This window comes from Coregonus clupeaformis, unplaced genomic scaffold (assembly GCF_020615455.1).
Source record: "Coregonus clupeaformis isolate EN_2021a unplaced genomic scaffold, ASM2061545v1 scaf0971, whole genome shotgun sequence".
NCBI classification, from domain to species: domain Eukaryota; kingdom Metazoa; phylum Chordata; class Actinopteri; order Salmoniformes; family Salmonidae; genus Coregonus; species Coregonus clupeaformis.
This window is the reverse complement of record NW_025534425.1, coordinates 144263-162500: the sequence shown is the minus strand read 5'-3', so window position 1 is coordinate 162500 and position 18238 is coordinate 144263. Positions and strand designations below refer to the sequence as shown.

The following is an 18238-nucleotide window of genomic DNA, read 5'->3' as shown; positions in this document are numbered from 1 at the left end:
AAACGCATTTGAAAAAATGTTGTTCTTGGGACCAAGTCAGTCACACAAATCAAGAGCAGTAAAATACATGCTACTGCCCTTTTCTAAGAGCAAAGCATGTGGGTTTGAATTGGTAGAAGCTAGACGAACTCCTTTATCCACCATTATGTTAGTTTAGTGTGTCTTTTAAAGGTCACATTTCATTACCAATGTCTCTCGTTGCCCATCAAGTCAATGTCTTGTAGCCTTGTATTTATGAAGCCAACATGTTGATACCAAGTAAGGTCTTTATTGGACTGGATAATGATCATAATAAGGTCTTTATTGGACTGGATAATGATCATAATAAGGTCTTTATTGGACTGGATAATGATCATAATAAGGTCTTTATTGAACAGGATAATGATCATAATAAGGTCATTATTGAACAGGATAATGATCATAATACAATCATTATTAAACAGGATAATGATCATAATAAGGTCTTTATTGAACAGGATAATGATCATTTACATTTACATTTTTACATTTTACAGACGCTCTTATCCAGAGCGACTTACAGGAGCAATTAGGGTTAAGTGCCTTGCTCAAGGGCACATCGACAGATTTTTCTCCTAGTCGGCTCGGGGATTAGAACCAGCGACCTTTCGGTTACTGGCACAACCAGTAGTGTAGGTAACTGACTGTGTAACCTGTGTGTATCAGTCACTAACAGTCCAGAGGATAAATATTAGCTAGGGTGTTACAGTTGGATGATTGGAGGATTGTATGCAGAGCCGAGAACAGATCAGATACTGTTCAGTTAGTATATTGAAGAGTGGATATACCCTACCCCATAAATAGGGCTGGATGAGATGGCCAAAATATCATAATATCACAATATATATACTCAACAAAAATATAAATACAGCATGCAAAGGGGTTGGTCCCATGTTTCATGAGCCGAAACAAAAGATCCCAGAAATGCTTCACATGCACAAAAACCTTATTTCTCTCAAATGTTGTGCACAAATTTGTTTTGAGCATTTCTCCTTTGCCAAGATAATCCATCCACCTGACAGGTGTGGCATATCAAGAAGCTTATTAAACATCATGATCATTACACAGGTGGACCTTGTGCTGGGGACAATAAAAGGCCACAAAAATGTGCAGTTTTGTCACACAACACAACGTCACAGATGTCTCAAGTTTTGAGGGAGCGTGCAATTGGCATGCTGACTGCAGGAATGTCCACCAGAGCTGTTGCCAGAGAATTGAATGTTCATTTCACTACCATAAGCCGCCTTCAACGTCGTTTTAGAGAATTTGGCAGTACGTCCAACCGGCCTCACAACCACAGACCATGTGTAACCACGCCAGCCCAGGACCTGTCATGTGAAATCCATAGATTAGGGCATGAACCCACCTCAATTGACTGATTTCCCTATATGAACTGCAACTCAGCAAAATCCCCGAAATGTTTGCATGTTGCGTTTACATTTTTGTTCAGTATATTCATCATATTTGACGGTATGACAGTATTTTATGGTATTTTATGTTTCTGAATAATAACAGTTATAAACATGTTTTATGAGTAATGCATGACCCTAGAATGGCAACAATTGAATTCCAGGGTTTCCCCTAAGAACGTAAGTGGGGCGCTGCGCCACCTTGTGGACTGGCTGCGCCATGCTATCATTTAAGGCCATCTTTTGCTCTGTTCAATCATAATAAGGTCTTTATTGAACAGGATAATGATCATAATACAGTCGTTATTGAACAGGATAATGATCATAATAAGGTCGTTATTGAACAGGATAATGATCATAATACAGTCATTATTGAACAGGATAATGATCATAATACAGTCATTATTGAACAGGATAATGATCATAATAGCTGTGTTGTTTCCCTCCAGACATCCAGGGGAAGAGTGATGTCATCCAAAGCTCTTCATCCTCATCGTTGTCAACGGTAATGACAGCGGAGGCCGAACCCCCGACCCCGCCCACGGAGGACAGCGTCACCACCCCACGTACCCAGATAACAGTGGCCAAGAAACAGCAGTGGGCCAAACTGGCCTCCACACCCAGAGAGCCACCGCCCAGCACAGAGGGCTCTCACAGCCTGGTCTACAGGGCTTGCGACTCGGATAGCAGCTCAGGAAAGGCCCAGGCCTCGGCCTCCAAACAGGCCTGGAGCCAGAAGACGTTAGTGGAGGCCGGGCTGGACAGGAGGAGGTGTGATGATTTAGATCAGGGACACTGCAGCACCCCCTTCTATGAGCCTCCTCCCCCTGTCCACACCGCAGTCCCAGAGCTGACCAACCCTGTAGGGGGTTACGCTGAGGTCTGTGTCTCCTCCTGTATGGTGAAGTCCTCGGGGTCAGGGGCCTATCTCCAGACCCTGGACAGGAGCAGCCGAGCCTGGGTACTGTCCACAGGAAAGAGCCAGGCTGCAGACGAGGCATCCTCGCGTCTAGGCCTCCTCCCCAACTGCTTCACTGAGCTGAGGCAACGCACTGAGGGGGAGAACAACATTTGGTACAACCCTATTCCAGAGGAAGAGGACGTCTTGCGTGGCATTGGACGTTTAGGAGGAGGAGGAGGTGGAGGAGGAGGAGGTGGAGGAGGAGGAGGGGGTGGAGGAGGAGGAGGAGGAGGTGGAGGAGGTGGAGGAGGAGGAGGAGGAGGAGGAGGGGGTGGAGGAGGAGGAGGAGGAGGAGGTGGAGGAGGAGGAGGAGGAGGGGGTGTTAGGTTGGACAGTGAAAACCCCTGGAGGAGGAGGGAGACAGAGGGGCTGTCGGAGACCTTGAGGGACCCCCAGATGAGGAGCCAGCGGCGGGCAGGGCTGGTGGTGAGCCCCGGCACCAGTGGAGGTGGAGGGGCCTCCCGTTTAGAGCGTCATGCCACCCAGAACCAGTGCCCTTCAGGTGGCTCCAGCCCGGGCAGAGCCCACCGGACCAAAGCCATCACATTAGACAGCTCAGCCTGCAGTAGGAGAGACGGAGACGGAGACGGCCCAGGTAGCTACATACTGTAGAATAAGCTACTGTAGCTACAATGATGCAGATGATAAGAGTTCATAGACACAAACGATGAGCTTCTTTCTATATATCCGTCTCACTCCCAGATAAATAAGTAGTACTGCTAGGTTTTACACAGTCAAATGTAACAAATAAATTATGAACTGTACAAATTATACATTTGTGATATCAATATTTTTATTTTTATTTTTTATTTTTTATGAATCAATACAGTAATATGAGATCTTTATGTAAAACATTTAAATTTTACATTTTAGTCATTTAGCAGATGCTCTTAACCAGAGCAACTTATAGTAAGTGCATTCATCTTAAGACAGCCAGGTGAGACAACCACATATCACAGTCAAATATACAGGATAGGAACACTCCATTCCAACTGTAACGTGTGGAGTCAGGAAGCAAGTACAGGGAGGGAATTTAATCATAAATAAAACATGGAACAAAACAAGAAACACGAGTAGCGCCCAGACATGAACCACAGGAACAGAATCAATAACGCCCGGGGAAGGAACCAAAGGGAGTGACTGATATAGGGGAGGTCATCAGGAAGGTGATGGAGTCCAGGTGAGTCTCATAATACCGCGCAGGTGCGCGTAACCATGGTGGCAGGTGTGCGTAACCATGGTGGCAGGTGTGCGTAATGAACAGTCGACTGGCGACCTGGAGTGCCGGAGAGGGGTACGGGAGTAGATGTGACACCAGCTAAACAATGGATATTCAGCATTTTGCAAAAAAAACACCTAAACTCTATTAATAAAAAATATGAGAACAGTAATATTTTACACACAAATGAAGGTACCCATGAGCAATCATTTCTGGTGAAGAAACACAAATGTGAAAATTGGTGGATATAGCTTTATGAAATAAACCCTTCATATATAAAGTACTGCACACAAATATTACACACGTTATATCCCTCTCCTCTCCTCTCTCCATCTCTCTCCATCTCTCTCCATCTCTCTCCTCTCTCCACCCTCCTCCTCTCTCCATCTCTCTCCATCTCTCTCCTCTCTCCACCCCCCTCCTCTCTCCACCCCCCTTCTCTCTCCACCCCCCTCCTCTCTCCATCTCTCTCCTCTCTCCATCTCTCTCCATCTCTCTCCTCTCTCCACCCCCTCTCTCTCCACCCCCCTCCTCTCTCCACCCCCCTCCTCTCCCCATCTCTCTCCTCTCTCCACCCCCCTTCTCTCTCCACCCCCTCCTCTCTCCACCCCCCTCCTCTCCCCATCTCTCTCCTCTCTCCACCCCCCTTCTCTCTCCACCCCCCTCCTCTCTCCACCCCCCTCCTCTCCCCATCTCTCTCCTCTCTTCACCCCCCTCCTCTCTCCACTCCCCTTCTCTCTCCACCCCCTCCTCTCTCCATCTCTCTCCTCTCTCCATCTCTCTCCACCTCTCTCCACCCCTCTCCTCTCTCCATCTCTCTCCACCCCCCCCCCCTCCTCTCTCCACCCCTCTCCCTCTCTCCATCTCTCTCCATATCTCTCCTCTCTCCATCTCTCTCCACCCCCCACCCCCCTCCTCTCTCCACCTCTCTCCACCCCTCTCCTCTCTCCATCTCTCTCCACCCCCCACCCCCTCCTCTCTCCACCCCTCTCCTCTCTCCATCTCTCTCCATCTCTCTCCTCTCTCCATCTCTCTCCACCCCCCACCCCCCTCCTCTCCACCTCTCTCCACCCCTCTCCTCTCTCCATCTCTCTCCAACCCCCACCCCCCTTCTCTCTCCACCCTCCATCTCTCTCCACCCCCCTCCTCTCTCCATCTCTCTCATCTCTCCACCCCCCTCCTCTCTCCACCCCCCTCCTCTCTCCATCTCTCTCCTCTCTCCATCTCTCTCCTCTCTCTGTCTCTCTCCTCTCTCCATCCCATCTCAGCTGTAATTCAACAGATCCAGTGTGAGGAACTGCAATCTTTCACGGCTGCAGGTGCAGAAGGGGGTGTATCCAGCGCAGGAGGGGGTTTGTCTGTCCCCTCAGACAGCCCCGGGGCCCAGAAGAAAGGGGGCGTGGCCAGCAGCATGATGGACAGGATCAAATCCCCGGGAACGGTCCGGAAATCCCTGTCCATGAAGATGAGGAAACTCCCCGAACTCCGCCGTAAACTCAGCCTGCGCTCCTCGCGCTCCCATCGCCAGGGGAAGGAGGGAACGGGCAGAGGAGGAGGGGACGGAGGTGGAGAGGGGACCTCACCCCCAAACGTCCGTAAGGAGCAGTCCAACGAGGTCATCAGCAGGTACCACCTGGACACTTCGGCCCCGGCGAGACCGCAACGACGCTCCTCCAGGGGACGTTCCTTTGCCGCCAGTAAAGGGGGCTACCTAAGCGACGGAGACTCACCTGAGCTGCTCCCCAAACAGGGCCGGGGTGGACCAGGGGGACCCCCCTCTGCCCACAACACCCCTCCTCCACCCCCTCACTCCACCCACCACTCCAGCCAGGAGGGAGTGACCATGACATCTGACCTGAGCTCGTTCAGAGTCTACAGCGTGTCGGACCAGCCACGGTGCGCCCAGCGCGTCTCCGGCCTGCTCACGGTGCACCTCGTTGGGGTGGAGAAACTGCTGAGGTCCCCTAAACAGGACGCCAGTAAGGAGGTGTTCTGTGCCATCCAGGTGATTTTTAATAAAGTATCTGTATCTATCCGTCTGTCTGTCTATCTATCTATCTGTCTGTCTGTCTGTCTGTCTGTCTGTCTGTCTGTCTGTCTGTCTGTCTGTACATTGTAATTTGAATTGAGAATAACACAAAACAGTGTAACTTATTTCCATTGTGGTCATCAGGTGGATGGGGTGACCAGGGCCCGCACCGGCCTGCTGACCTCCAGGGGGGGCTCACTGCCCCTCAACCACACCTTTAACCTGGAACTGGAGAGGGCCAGGCAGCTGAAACTGGTGGTGCTCACCCCTTCCCCTGGGGCTGGGGCTGAGACTAGCACCACGAAGGGCAGCGACTCCACAGCACCGGCCAGGAACAGGGTCTGCTGTCTGGGGGCTGTGTCCATACCCCCGCTGTTCAAAGGTAGGAGCACCAGAGAGAGTTAAAAGTCATATGATACGTAGTAGATGAAGTTCTATGTATACCTGTTGTTGTTGTTGTTGTTGTTTTACAATCCACTTCACTGATGCTTGGCAATGTGAGTGTAATGACGCTCCAGGAGAGTGAGGATCCATTTGCAGTTTTATTACAATCTTGACAATCTTGGTCGTACAAACAGGGTCAATAGCCAGCAGACACAACAGTAGGGATAAGGCAACTCGTAATCCAGGTACAGGCATAAGGTCAGGGCAGGCAGCAAGCTTACAACAATCAGTCCAGTAAAGAATATAGTCCAAGGCAGACAGCAAAGAATCAAGGAGGGAAAAACAGTCCAGAGTAAATCCACGGGTAGACAGACACAGGCAGCAGCTCAGAAATGATCACCAGGGCTAACAAGACTTCGCAAAGAGAGAGAGTTAGAGAGCACCTAAATAGTCTACTGATGGGAGTCAGGTGCAGCAGTAATCAGAGCCAGGTATGTGGGAAATGAAGTTCAGGGGTTTAATACTCAGGAGAGGGTTCCCTCTGGTGGTGAGCAGGAGGAACAGCGAGAGTCTCGTTTGTGACAGAGCCCCCCTGCGGCGGCTCCTGACGCGAAAAGGCGACCGACGCCGGGGTCTTCCTCGAGGTCGGGGGCCGGTTTCTCCGGGTGCGTCCTATGGAACTCAGTCATGAGTGCGGGGTCGAGTATGTCCTCTGTATTAACCCAGGATCGCTCTTCCGGTCCGTACTCCCTCCCAATCCACCAGATATTGGAGGAGCCTGCCCCGCGTCTGGAATCGAGTAGATCTCGAACCTGATATGCCTCTCGCCGTCCACCAAGATGGGTGGGGGGCCCTGATCACTGGTCTGCTCCTCCTCCTCCGCTCTCGGACCACCAGCGGGTTTGAGAAGTGATACATGAAAAGTGGGAGAGATACGATAATTAGAGGGTAATGCCAAACGGAAGGAAACTGGTGTAATCTGTTTAACAATTTGGAAGGGACCTACATACCTGGGACTGAGTTTCTTGCAAGGAAGTCTGAGGCGTAGGTCTCGAGTGGATAGCCAGACCCATTGACCTGGAGTATATTCGGGATTGGGGCGACGGTGACGATTGGCCTGCAACTTCTGTCTCCTGACAGCACGTAGCAGGTGGGTGTGAGCCTGACTCCAGATGTCCTCGCTTCTCTGGAGCCAGTCGTTGACAGAGGGTACCTCGGTGGGTTCCCCCTGACCATGGAAATAGGGGGAGGTTGGAAGCCCATTACACATTGGAATGGAGTTAGACCGGTGGAGGGTTTCTGGAGTGAGTTCTGTGCATACTCCGCCCCACATGAGGAATCGACTCCAGTCTGCTTGGTTCTGATGACAGTAGGCTCTGAGAAACCGGGTGACTTCCTGATTGAGGCGTTCTGTCTGACCATTAGATTGTGGGTGATATCCTGACGTGAGGCTAATGTTGATGTTGAGTTGTTGGAAGAATGCTGACCATACTCTGGATGTGAATTGGGGCCCCCGATCCGACACGATGTCCTCAGGCAGGCCATAGAAGCGAAACACAAGGTTGCACATGAGTTCGGCTGTTTCCAATGCAGTAGGCAATTTGGGAAGTGGAATCAACCGCAGGCCTTGGAGAAGCGATCTATGACAGTGAGTATTGTGGTGTTCCCATTGGACTTGGGAAGATCGGTAATAAAGTCTATGGCAAGATGGGACCATGGTCGGTGGGGAACTGGCAGTGGTTGCAGTAGGCCCGATGGTAGTTGTCTGAGATGTTTGCTTGTGTTACAGGTGGTGCATTCGTTAATGAATTTTATTGTGTCTGCCCCGCAAGGTTGGCCACCAAAACCTGTTCTGAAGCAGGTGAACAGTGGCAGCGATTCCAGGATGACCAGAGCTGAGTACGGAGTGAACTTGCTGTAGCACTTTCTGACAGAGATCTTGAGGTACAAAAGTTTTGTTAGGGGGCATTCGGGAGGAGGGGTCTTTGTGAATTGGCCTGGGTGAGCTCTGTCATGATGTCCCACTGAATAGGGGCCACGATTAATGACTCAGGAAGCAGGGTTTCCTTGGATTCAGTGGGAACTACACCGTCGTGTTGGCGTGACAATGCGTCTGCTTTGGTGTTCTTTGAACCGGGACGATAGGTAACGGTGAAGTCAAATCGTGTAAAGAAGAGAGCCCACCTCGCTTGTCTGGGATTCAGTCTCTTGGCAGATCGCAAGTATTCCAGATTCTTGTGGTCAGTTAGAATCACAAACGGGTGTTTAGCTCCCTCCAGCCAATGACGCCACTCCTCCATAGCTGCTTTCATGGCCAACAGTTCTCGGTTACCGACGTCGTAGTTCTGTTCGCTGGACTAAGTTTGTCGGGAGTAATAGGCGCACGGATAGAGCTTGAGTGGGGATCCGTGCCGCTGTGAGAGGATGGCTCCAATGCCCGTATTAGAAGCGTCCCACCTCAACTGTAAACGGGATTTCAGGATTAGGGTGGTGGAGGATGGGGGCAGATGTGAAACGTGACTTGAGTTCTGCGAAAGCCTCCTGTGCTGTAGTTGACCAGGTGAGGTGTGGTGCATTTCTCTTAGTCATAGAAGTTAAGGGAGAGGCTACCGAGCTGAAATTCCTAATGAAGCGTCGGTAGAAGTTAGCAAATCCCAAGAAGCGTTGTAACTCCTTTAAGGTTACTGGCAGTGGCCAGTCTAGAACGGCCTTGACCTTCTTCTCGTCCATGGCGACTCCTTCCTGGTTGATGATGTAGCCCAAGAAAGACGTGGAAGTCTGGTGAAATTCGCACTTCTCTGCTTTGGCGTATAATTGGTGATCAATGAGTCGTTGTAATACTGTTCTCACGTGTTGCACGTGTTCCTCGTAGGTGTTGGAATAGACGACGAATGTCATCGATGTAAACAATTACCCAACGATTAAGCATGTCCCGAAAGACGTCATTGATAAACGACTGAAATACGGACGGACTATTGGACAGCCCGAAAGGCATAACCAAATACTCATAGTGCCCAGTGCTGGTAGAGAAGGCTGTCTTCCATTCATCACCGTCCCGGATGCGAATGAGATTGTAGGCGCTGCGGAGGTCCAGTTTGGAGAAGTACTTGGCTTTGCGGAGTTGTTCTAGGGCAGCTGGTACCAGCGGTAAAGGATATCGAAACTTGACGGTGATGTCGTTGAGACCCCGGTAGTCGATACAAGGGGCGTAGGCCACCGTCTTTTTTTAACAAAGAAGAAGCCAGAGGCTGCAGGTGATGTCGACGTTCTAATGAACCCCTTCGAAAGTTCCTCCTCGATGTAGTTGTTCATGGCTTCTGATTCGGGTTGTGATAGAGGGAAGATTCGGCCCTTAGGTGGTGTTGTGCCTGGTAATAGTTCGATGGAACAGTCGCTTGATCGGTGGGGGAGGAAGTTCCATCGCCTTGGTCTTGCTAAAAGCTTCGATGAGGTCAGAGTATTCAATGGGAAGAGTGGGAAAAAGGACCGCTCGTCCTTTAGCGTGACGGTCTGAATGGAGAGTGAAGGGCTGCCAGTTAAGCAGTTGGAGTGACATGACGGATCCCATTCGATGATACGACCCTCCCTCCATGAGATGAGGGGATTATGTTGACGTAGCCAGGGGAGTCCAAGAATAACCGGGTTATGAGGTGATGAGATGACGTAGAAACTAATTACCTCAGTGTGAAGGGTACCGGTCTGTAGTTGAAGGTCCACGGTGGTGTGCAGGACCCTCCCATCGCCGAGAGGCCGTCCATCTAGCGCCTCCACTGCCAATTGAGAGTTACAGGAGATTAATGGGAGTTGTTGTTGTTGGGCAAACTCGTGAGACATAAAGTTCCCGGCTGCTCCTGAGTCTAATAGAGCTGATGTGGATATATGATTGCCCTCTAGAGATAATACTATAGGTACTTTGATGCAAGAACTGGAGTGATGTGCTTGAACACAAGGACTCACCGAAGAGGGATTACGAGGAGGTGGTCTTGTGGGGCAAAACGCCCTCAGATGGCCCGGTTGACCACAATAGAGGCAGAGATGTTGACGTATGCGGCGTTCTCGTTCTTCCGGAGTCAGGTGAGTATATCCGAGCTGCATGGGTTCAGTTTGAGACAGAGTGACCGGGTATTGTGTGCTGGTGGGTACCGTTCTGAGTGGACGACGTGAACGAATCAGATTGTCAATCTGAATGGTTAGTTCGATGAATTGATTCAGCGATCTCCCCTTCATCTCGCAGGCCAGTTCGGATTGCAACTCCAAGCTGAGTCCCTTGCGAAAGAGCAGTTTAAGTGTGCTCTCCACCCAGTCGGTTTGAGCTGCTAGAGTGCGAAATGTCAAAGCATATTCTGCTGCGGTATTCCTGCCCTGGCTCAACGCCAGTAGTCGGTCATCAGCTCTCATACCTCCCTCCGGGTGTTCAAATATTTCCCGGAAGCGTTGAAGAAAGGTACCAAACGATGGGAAAGCAGTGCCATCCTCTCTCCAAACCTGCCGTCACCCACTCTAACGCCTTGTCAGTGAGGAGTGAGCATACCAAGGAAATCTTGCTGGCATCGGTGACATACATCGCTGGTTGTTGATCAATGAATAATGAACATTGCAGTAGAAATCCCTTACTTTTAGTTGGGTTGCCGTCGAATTTATCAGGGAGAGCCAGACGTGGGTTAACTGTGAGTGACGGTGGTGGAGAAGCGCCCACACTCGCGTTCGGTTGAGGAGGGGCTGGGTTCGTTAGCGACACCGGCAACCTCTGTAGCGTCCTGACGAGTTCCTCTGTTACTGTAGTTAAATGGGTTAGCTGCTGTTGATGAATGGCGAGTTGGTTAGCTTGAGTGGAGATCTCCGTGGACATCTGAACCAGAGCTGCTGGATCGTGTGTTGGCGAAGTCTTCTGTAATGACGCTCCAGGAGAGTGAGGATCCATTTGCAGTTTTATTACAATCTTGACAATCTTGGTCGTACAAACAGGGTCAATAGCCAGCAGACACAACAGTAGGGATAAGGCAACCTCGTAATCCAGGTACAGGCATAAGGTCAGGGCAGGCAGCAAGCTTTACAACAATCAGTCCAGTAAAGAATATAGTCCAAGGCAGACAGCAAAAGAATCAAGGAGGGAAAAACAGTCCAGAGTAAATCCACGGGTAGACAGACACAGGCGAAAACGCTCAGAAATGATCACCAGGGCTAACAAGACTTCGCAAAGAGAGAGAGTTAGAGAGCACCTAAATAGTCTACTGATGGGAGTCAGGTGCAACGGTAATCAGAGCCAGGTATGTGGGAAATGAAGTTCAGGGGTTTAATACTCAGGAGAGGGTTCCCTCTGGTGGTGAGCAGGAGGAACAGCGAGAGTCTCGTTTGTGACAGTGAGGCTGCAGCAGAAGGGTTTTCCATACCAGTGGACTTTATTTTGTCTGAAGGCATCTTAGCTAACCTAGTTCCTGATCTTTTGGAATCACTCTGTCAATCAACTGTATTTTTCCTTCTCTTGTCCGTTCTCCCCTTCTGTCCCTCTCCTTCCCCTTGTGCTATCTCTTCTGTCCCTTTCCTTCCCCTTGTGCTATCTCTTCTGTCCCTCTCCTTCCCCTTGTGCTATCTCTTCTGTCCCTCTCCTTCCCCTTGTGCTATCCCTTCTGTCCCTCTCCTTCCCCTTGTGCTATCTCTTCTGTCCCTCTCCTTCCCCTTGTGCTATCTCTTCTGTCCCTCTCCTTCCCCTTGTGCTATCTCTTCTGTCCCTCTCCTTCCCCTTGTGCTATCTCTTCTGTCCCTCTCCTTCCCCTTGTGCTATCTCTTCTGTCCCCTTCCTTCCCCTTGTGCTATCTCTTCTGTCCCTCTCCTCCCCCTTGTGCTATCTCTTCTGTCCCTCTCCTTCCCCTTGTGCTATCTCTTCTGTCCCTCTCCTTCCCCTTGTGCTATCTCTTCTGTCCCTCTCCTTCCCCTTGTGCTATCTCTTCTGTCCCTCTCCTTCCCCTTGTGCTATCTCTTCTGTCCCTCTCCTTCCCCTTGTGCTATCTCTTCTGTCCCTCTTCCTTCCCCTTGTGCTATCTCTTCTGTCCCTCTCCTCCCCCTTGTGCTATCTCTTCTGTCCCTCTCCTTCCCCTTGTGCTATCTCTTCTGTCCCTCTCCTTCCCCTTGTGCTATCTCTTCTGTCCCACATCTTCCCCTTGTGCTATCTCTTCTGTCCCACATCTTCCCCTTGTGCTATCTCTTCTGTCCCTCTCCTTCCCCTTGTGCTATCTCTTCTGTGCCTCTCCTTCCCCTTGTGCTATCTCTTCTGTCCCTCTCCTTCCCCTTGTGCTATCTCTTCTGTCCCCTTCCTTCCCCTTGTGCTATCTCTTCTGTCCCTCTCCTTCCCCTTGTGCTATCTCTTCTGTCCCTCTCCTTCCCCTTGTGCTATCTCTTCTGTCCCTCTCCTTCCCCTTGTGCTATCTCTTCTGTCCCTCTCCTTCCCCCTTGTGCTATCTCTTCTGTCCCTCTCCTTCCCCTTGTGCTATCTCTTCTGTCCCTCTCCTTCCCCTTGTGCTATCTCTTCTGTCCCTCTCCTTCCCCAGCCTCTCGGTCTCAGCAGATATGCGTGAGGTTAGAGCCCAGGGGTCTACTGTATGTGAAGCTGACTCTGCTGGAGCAATGGGAACCCCCCGACCCCCGACCCTGCCACCTCAACCCTCCCATGGTGTTTGGAGTGGAGCTCCGCCACCTGGTGGACAAGGAGAACTCTGCGGTCCATGTTCCTCTGCTCATACAGAAGAGTGTGGCTGAGATCCAGAAGAGAGGACTGAAGGTTAGTTAGTTTACAGCACACTGTTTCATACACAGGACAGCAAACCCACCTCATTTACATTTACATTTTACATTTTAGTCATTTAGCAGACGCTCTTATCCAGAGCGACTTACAGTTAGTGAGTGCATACCAATTTTTCACAACATTTTTCATACATTTACACCGTTTCATACACAGGACAACAACCCCACCTCTAATTTCCACAGATATGGACTCTATAGAGGTCAAATAAACCAGCTGGAACATATTAATGTTGATGTGTCTGAATGGTTTTGGTTGTCTCATGTCTGTCTGTAGATGGTGGGTCTGTGGTTCATGTATGGTTGTGTCTGTCTGTCTTTCTGTCTGTCTGTCTGTCTGTCTGTCTGTCTGTCTGTAGATGGTGGGTCTGTGGTTCATGTTGTCATGTGAATTTCTATCTCTAATTCAACCTAAGCTTGAATCATTACCAGAGGTTGTAAGGCTCTGGTTTTAATCATCAATGATTCAAGGTCCACAACCCACAAGTATTATCTGTATGTTCATTCATGGAGAGCTCTGCCGCCAAAAACACAAACATACGATTTTATACTTCCTGAACTTGACTCCTCCCACCTTTAGGTTGCTTTTCTAAACAGTTTCCGCCTTCCCCTTCACCCTTGAATGTTTAGTACCGCCCCCTCTGTTAGTGGGTTGACACTACATGATAATTCTAACATTTATACTGTATTTGGGGTGAAATCCTTTAGTCATTATTCTTAAAATCCAAATTAATCTAACAATCCACCCCTTTGACTAAATATTCCCACATTCAGGATAAATGTATTTTACAAGCATGATTAATCTCAGAGATCACATCAGAACTAATAAACATTTCATCCAATTGCGGTCTTTCAGGGTCCAAATCCTTGTCATCCACCAAGCCTGGAGGATCGTTTTTCACATTCCCCTGGTCAGAGTCCGGAGTCAGTCCATCTCTCATCATTGTTTAGATACTGCATTTCACCAACGCCTGACTCACCAATCCTCGAACACAGGGAACAAGACAACAACCACATAATACAAGAATACCCATACAAACACTGACCGCTCCTAAGATGGTTACTGCTATGGTTTTCCATTTACCAAATATTTCATCAAACCACCCTATCCACAATGTACTAACTTCTGAGTTCAGTTCATCCTTCACTTAGTGCAGTTAATTCTGTAAGAGCTCTGGTGACTGTCCCATCCAGTGTGGTGTTGTTAGGGATAAATGTGCAACAATGGCTTATCTTTCTATAGACACCGGCCCTTTCTGCCTGATCTAGAACCAACCTCTACTAAGTTATGAGCGGGATGGCGGATAATCGCTCAGAGATCCCCTTTACTGCATCTCTAGTCTGGTCAATAAATCGTTGTTGGTTGTAATAGATATAATTTATCCAATCCATATTTTTGTTTATTGTCACCCACCAGGAAAATGTTGTAGTAAAACTCTCCCATATTTGATTCATAGCTTTGTATTCGTCTGGAACACCCCTGGGGATGCCTATACCATCTATCCAAATTGGGCTATTTCCTTCCTGACTTATATTTCTTTTTCTCCTAATTATTCTTCCTGTCACTGGTCTTTGATGACTAATTCTTACAGGTTGGACCAACAATACTGGTGCACAAGTACCCACCCATCCCTCTGGTAATATCTGCCGAATGCTCCCTTTGTTAGTGCATGCCCACCACACATCAGTCAGAGGGATGGTTAGGTTCCTAATTTTTTTCCTCCCTTCCTTATCTAAATCAGTCACATTAATTATCTCCTTACAGCCATCAAAATCACCCAAGTTACGGGTGCCATTTCTATGTATGTAACACTGGTATTCGCCAGGAGTTAAAGTGAATCTAGGTGGGCTGGCCCAGTATGTCAATTTTGCCAGCCCAATCCCTGTGCAATTTGGCTCTTTTTGATTGGACCCCAGGTCTAATACACAGGGAAACATTGCCTTTGGCATTGGGGCGGTCAACATTGTCGGTCGCCCAATGGAGCATGCATAACAATTGGTCTCTCCCAAGGCCCTAGCGGTGTACTTCATCCACTTTAACCAGATTCTCATCAGGGACCCCCTCCACTTCCCCTTGGTTCCATTCTTGGAGGAGAAAATCTTTCATAGTGGACGGGTTAGTCGAATTGACTCCGTCATCCCTTGACTGATTTACTCGGTCTATTGCTGTTAGTGGATTAATGACAGTACCTGTGCTTTCCATATCTTTTGACTCCATCAAATGTAATCTTAGACAAGTATCCCATCCGTATTTGTCCGCGCAAGTCCAGGAAGTTATTTTCATGTCCTCTTTAGTGACCTTTACTATCGTTACTACCATCTCCGTGGGGATGTCGTTATACCTTCTTATCCTCCATCTGGACGTCCAGCCCCCCCCCCGTCCCCCCCCCCGTCTCATATCTCCGTCCCCCAGTATGTCTAAATACCTGAGCCCAGGAACAATCCGCCGAGGGAGCTGAACATAAATACAATGGGATTTTATAATCCCACGTTGCTTGCTTATCTGCCCTGATAAGATCCCTGATCCTAATTTTGAATCTTACTTCCCACCCTTCTCTGACCCCTATTTTGTAGATCACTCATCCTTGACGGTCAGTATTTCGGGTTGCTTCCCTTTTATTTCTTAATAATGGTAAGGCCATAGCGTAATTGGTGCGAGGTGGTGGTGGATCTTGACATACCACGACTATTGCCGAGACTATGATGCAGCTCAGGGTCACCCATATTCCCAAAAACCGCCAACCCTCTCCTGTCTTGAGTCCTTCTGCTCGGTACCACCCCATACTCACACCCTAGGAACACACTACAGTGATGATAGGTCTGGGTAGGAGATCTTCGTTGACAGAGGTGACCCCCGGACCCTGTGGCCCAGTTCTGCTCGCCAACTCTGCGTGTGCTAAGTGGTGCTTGTATGTGGTCTTACCTTCTTGCAGTGGGTAACATGGACCCAGGTTCCTCTCTCTGCTATTCTAATGGCCAAGGCGGTGACCAACATAACCTGATAGGGCCCTTCCCAACAGGCCTGCTTCCAGTTTTCCTTCTAGTGACTGGATGCTCACCAGTCACCTGGTTAGATAGTGGGTCACCTTCTCCTTTAGTTCACCTGTGGGGCACAAAACCTCTGACATACGGGTGTGGTTAATAAACTATCTTCACACATGTTCAGATTAATCTAACAATTTCTGACTGCATTCTCTTTTTAGACTGTATCTAAAAAAATGTTTTTTTTTTAAAGTATTTTGTCCTCTCCTTCGTATATTATTTAATCCTACAATTAGCCTCTTCCCCCCTCTTGACACATAGTTCTGCTTATGTGTCAATATTTACCACCTTCCTAAACATTCCCTTAGGTAATTTATCAACTAATTGCCATGCCTTTCATTTTTGAGATTGTATTTTGCTTCTTTATTGCTCCTCCCACTTCCTTTGTCTTTATGGCGGCTAAATTCGACTTTCATTCAGTTCAGAATCAATTAGTAATCCAATCAATCAATCTCTTATCTTGTAAAAACACTTATGTTTAGTTCAACCTCTGTTCTACCCCGGCTCGACCTGAAGACTGATTGTTGGACATGACAAGTCTATATTTAGGTCACCTAAGTCTTCTGCCTAGCAACAAAGAATAAAAACCTCTATGTTCGTGATTAACCCAGTTATCTCTAATAGCCCACCAAAAAAAAAAAACATCATCTTTAAATCACGACCAATGTCATATCCCTCTTTACTCTCTACCATTTGGGTAACATCCCTGATATATGTATGCCTCCCTAGAGTTCCCAATGATTTTACCATGGGCCGCCATTGCCTTCCCATAGATAAGATCACTTAATTTACCCGTATGCAGTACATAATGGAGTACCCAAGCTTTACAGCAGTCTATCCTTACCAAAAAGCTCATCATTCTTCATCTAATTTTTTTTTTCTCTAGTCCCTATCTACCTGATCCTATCTACCTGATCCTATTAAATCAATGATCTAGGCAATAATTGTCTCGCCTTAGATTGTACATTCCTCTGATTACTGCAGCTTATTCCATTAATTTAGTTTCAAATATCACCCAATAAACCGTTCCATCCCACAGCATAGTAAACACCACCTATGAACTGTTGAAAATCCCCTAAATTCAACATAACAACCCTTTATAAACATCATGCTGGGTGTGTTTTTTTTATTTGAAAAACCCAATTGAAAAATAACAATCAAAGATAGTTAGGCTCAACTTAATTTGGTAGCTCCCTCTTATGACCTAAATACTGCCTAACTTCACTACTGCTCCCCCTTGCCCTGAGCAATATTCCAATGAGGTAAGCTAATCTCTTTCTCCTGGTTATACATTTTGTTAACCTTCAATTACCATCCGTAATCTAAAGATGGTAGTACACACAAAACATGATACAGATATCCCCAGTCCTAACCCATGAATAATGTTTGTATCAATCTAATTCCTTATAACTAATCCATAAAATCCCTCAAAATTCCTCGAGTATACAATGATTATTTAATTGATTACTCTAAATCTGCTACATGTGATCTCATTTCAAATGATCCATTATCAATTATTTGATCCACCCCCTAAGAAAATCTCTCTCCCCTTCTATTCTGGAGTTCTACCTCTACCAGCTATTTCCCCTAGTGGCCATTAAATACTCAGCTCCCGTATGTTATTTTTCTTACTCTATCCTGTCTACTATTCCGCTCATGATGGATTGCATATCTCTTGACCTCGGCTAACGAAGTAGTTCCCCATCCCACTAAAGTCCTCTTAATATTCCAGCTTATTTCTGGTCTCATTCCACTAAGGAATGCTATTTTTTAGCTGCTGATGGTACGGAGTATCATTTCCCTGTCCCTGGGGAGGCTCAGGTATGCCACTTGGCTGATGGTCTCACTGTCTTCCTGTTTACATTCATGTACTTTGGAGAAGTCAGCATGTCGATGGTAAGGTTCCCTTAAATTATTACACAACTCAGTTATTTTCCCAACATATTGCCCATCATTTGCCCATGGTAGGACTGCTCCATTGGCATCCCCTGAAACCCACTGCCCCCGAACAGCTGCCCAATCTTTCCCAACTAGGGTTCTGACTGTCCTCTCAATTTCCCCTGTGTTTAGCTTAAAGCTTGCTGCTAGACTCTCCAAATCCCTCCTGAACCCCTCTGTTCCTGTCTTAGGGTGCACTACACCCTCTATAGCTCTTACTACCTATTTCTCTCTATCTAACTCTACCCTTAACCTGCCTATTTCCTCTCTACCCTTCTATCATTACTGAATCAATGATAATACATTTACATTCTGGTCACCCAGCAGACGCTCCTATCCAGAGCGACCTACAGTTAGTGAATACATTTTTTTTTTTTTACTGGCCCCCCCGTGGGAATCGAACCCACAACCCTGGCATTGCAAACACCATGCTCTATCAACTG

The 18238-nt window shown here is 48.0% G+C and overlaps 1 protein-coding gene across 1 annotated transcript in view; it reads left to right on the top strand.

Moving 5' to 3' along the window:
* The window catches only part of LOC121571917 (rho GTPase-activating protein SYDE1), a 71667-nt gene that overhangs the window by 24568 nt on the left and 28861 nt on the right, over nucleotides 1-18238 (top strand). Inside the window, exons 2-6 of the mRNA XM_045217223.1 lie at nucleotides 1877-2566; nucleotides 2699-2983; nucleotides 4876-5612; nucleotides 5781-6018; nucleotides 12566-12795. Coding sequence (XP_045073158.1) covers nucleotides 1877-2566; nucleotides 2699-2983; nucleotides 4876-5612; nucleotides 5781-6018; nucleotides 12566-12795 — 2180 coding nt within the window. The remainder of the gene's footprint in view (nucleotides 1-1876; nucleotides 2567-2698; nucleotides 2984-4875; nucleotides 5613-5780; nucleotides 6019-12565; nucleotides 12796-18238) is intronic.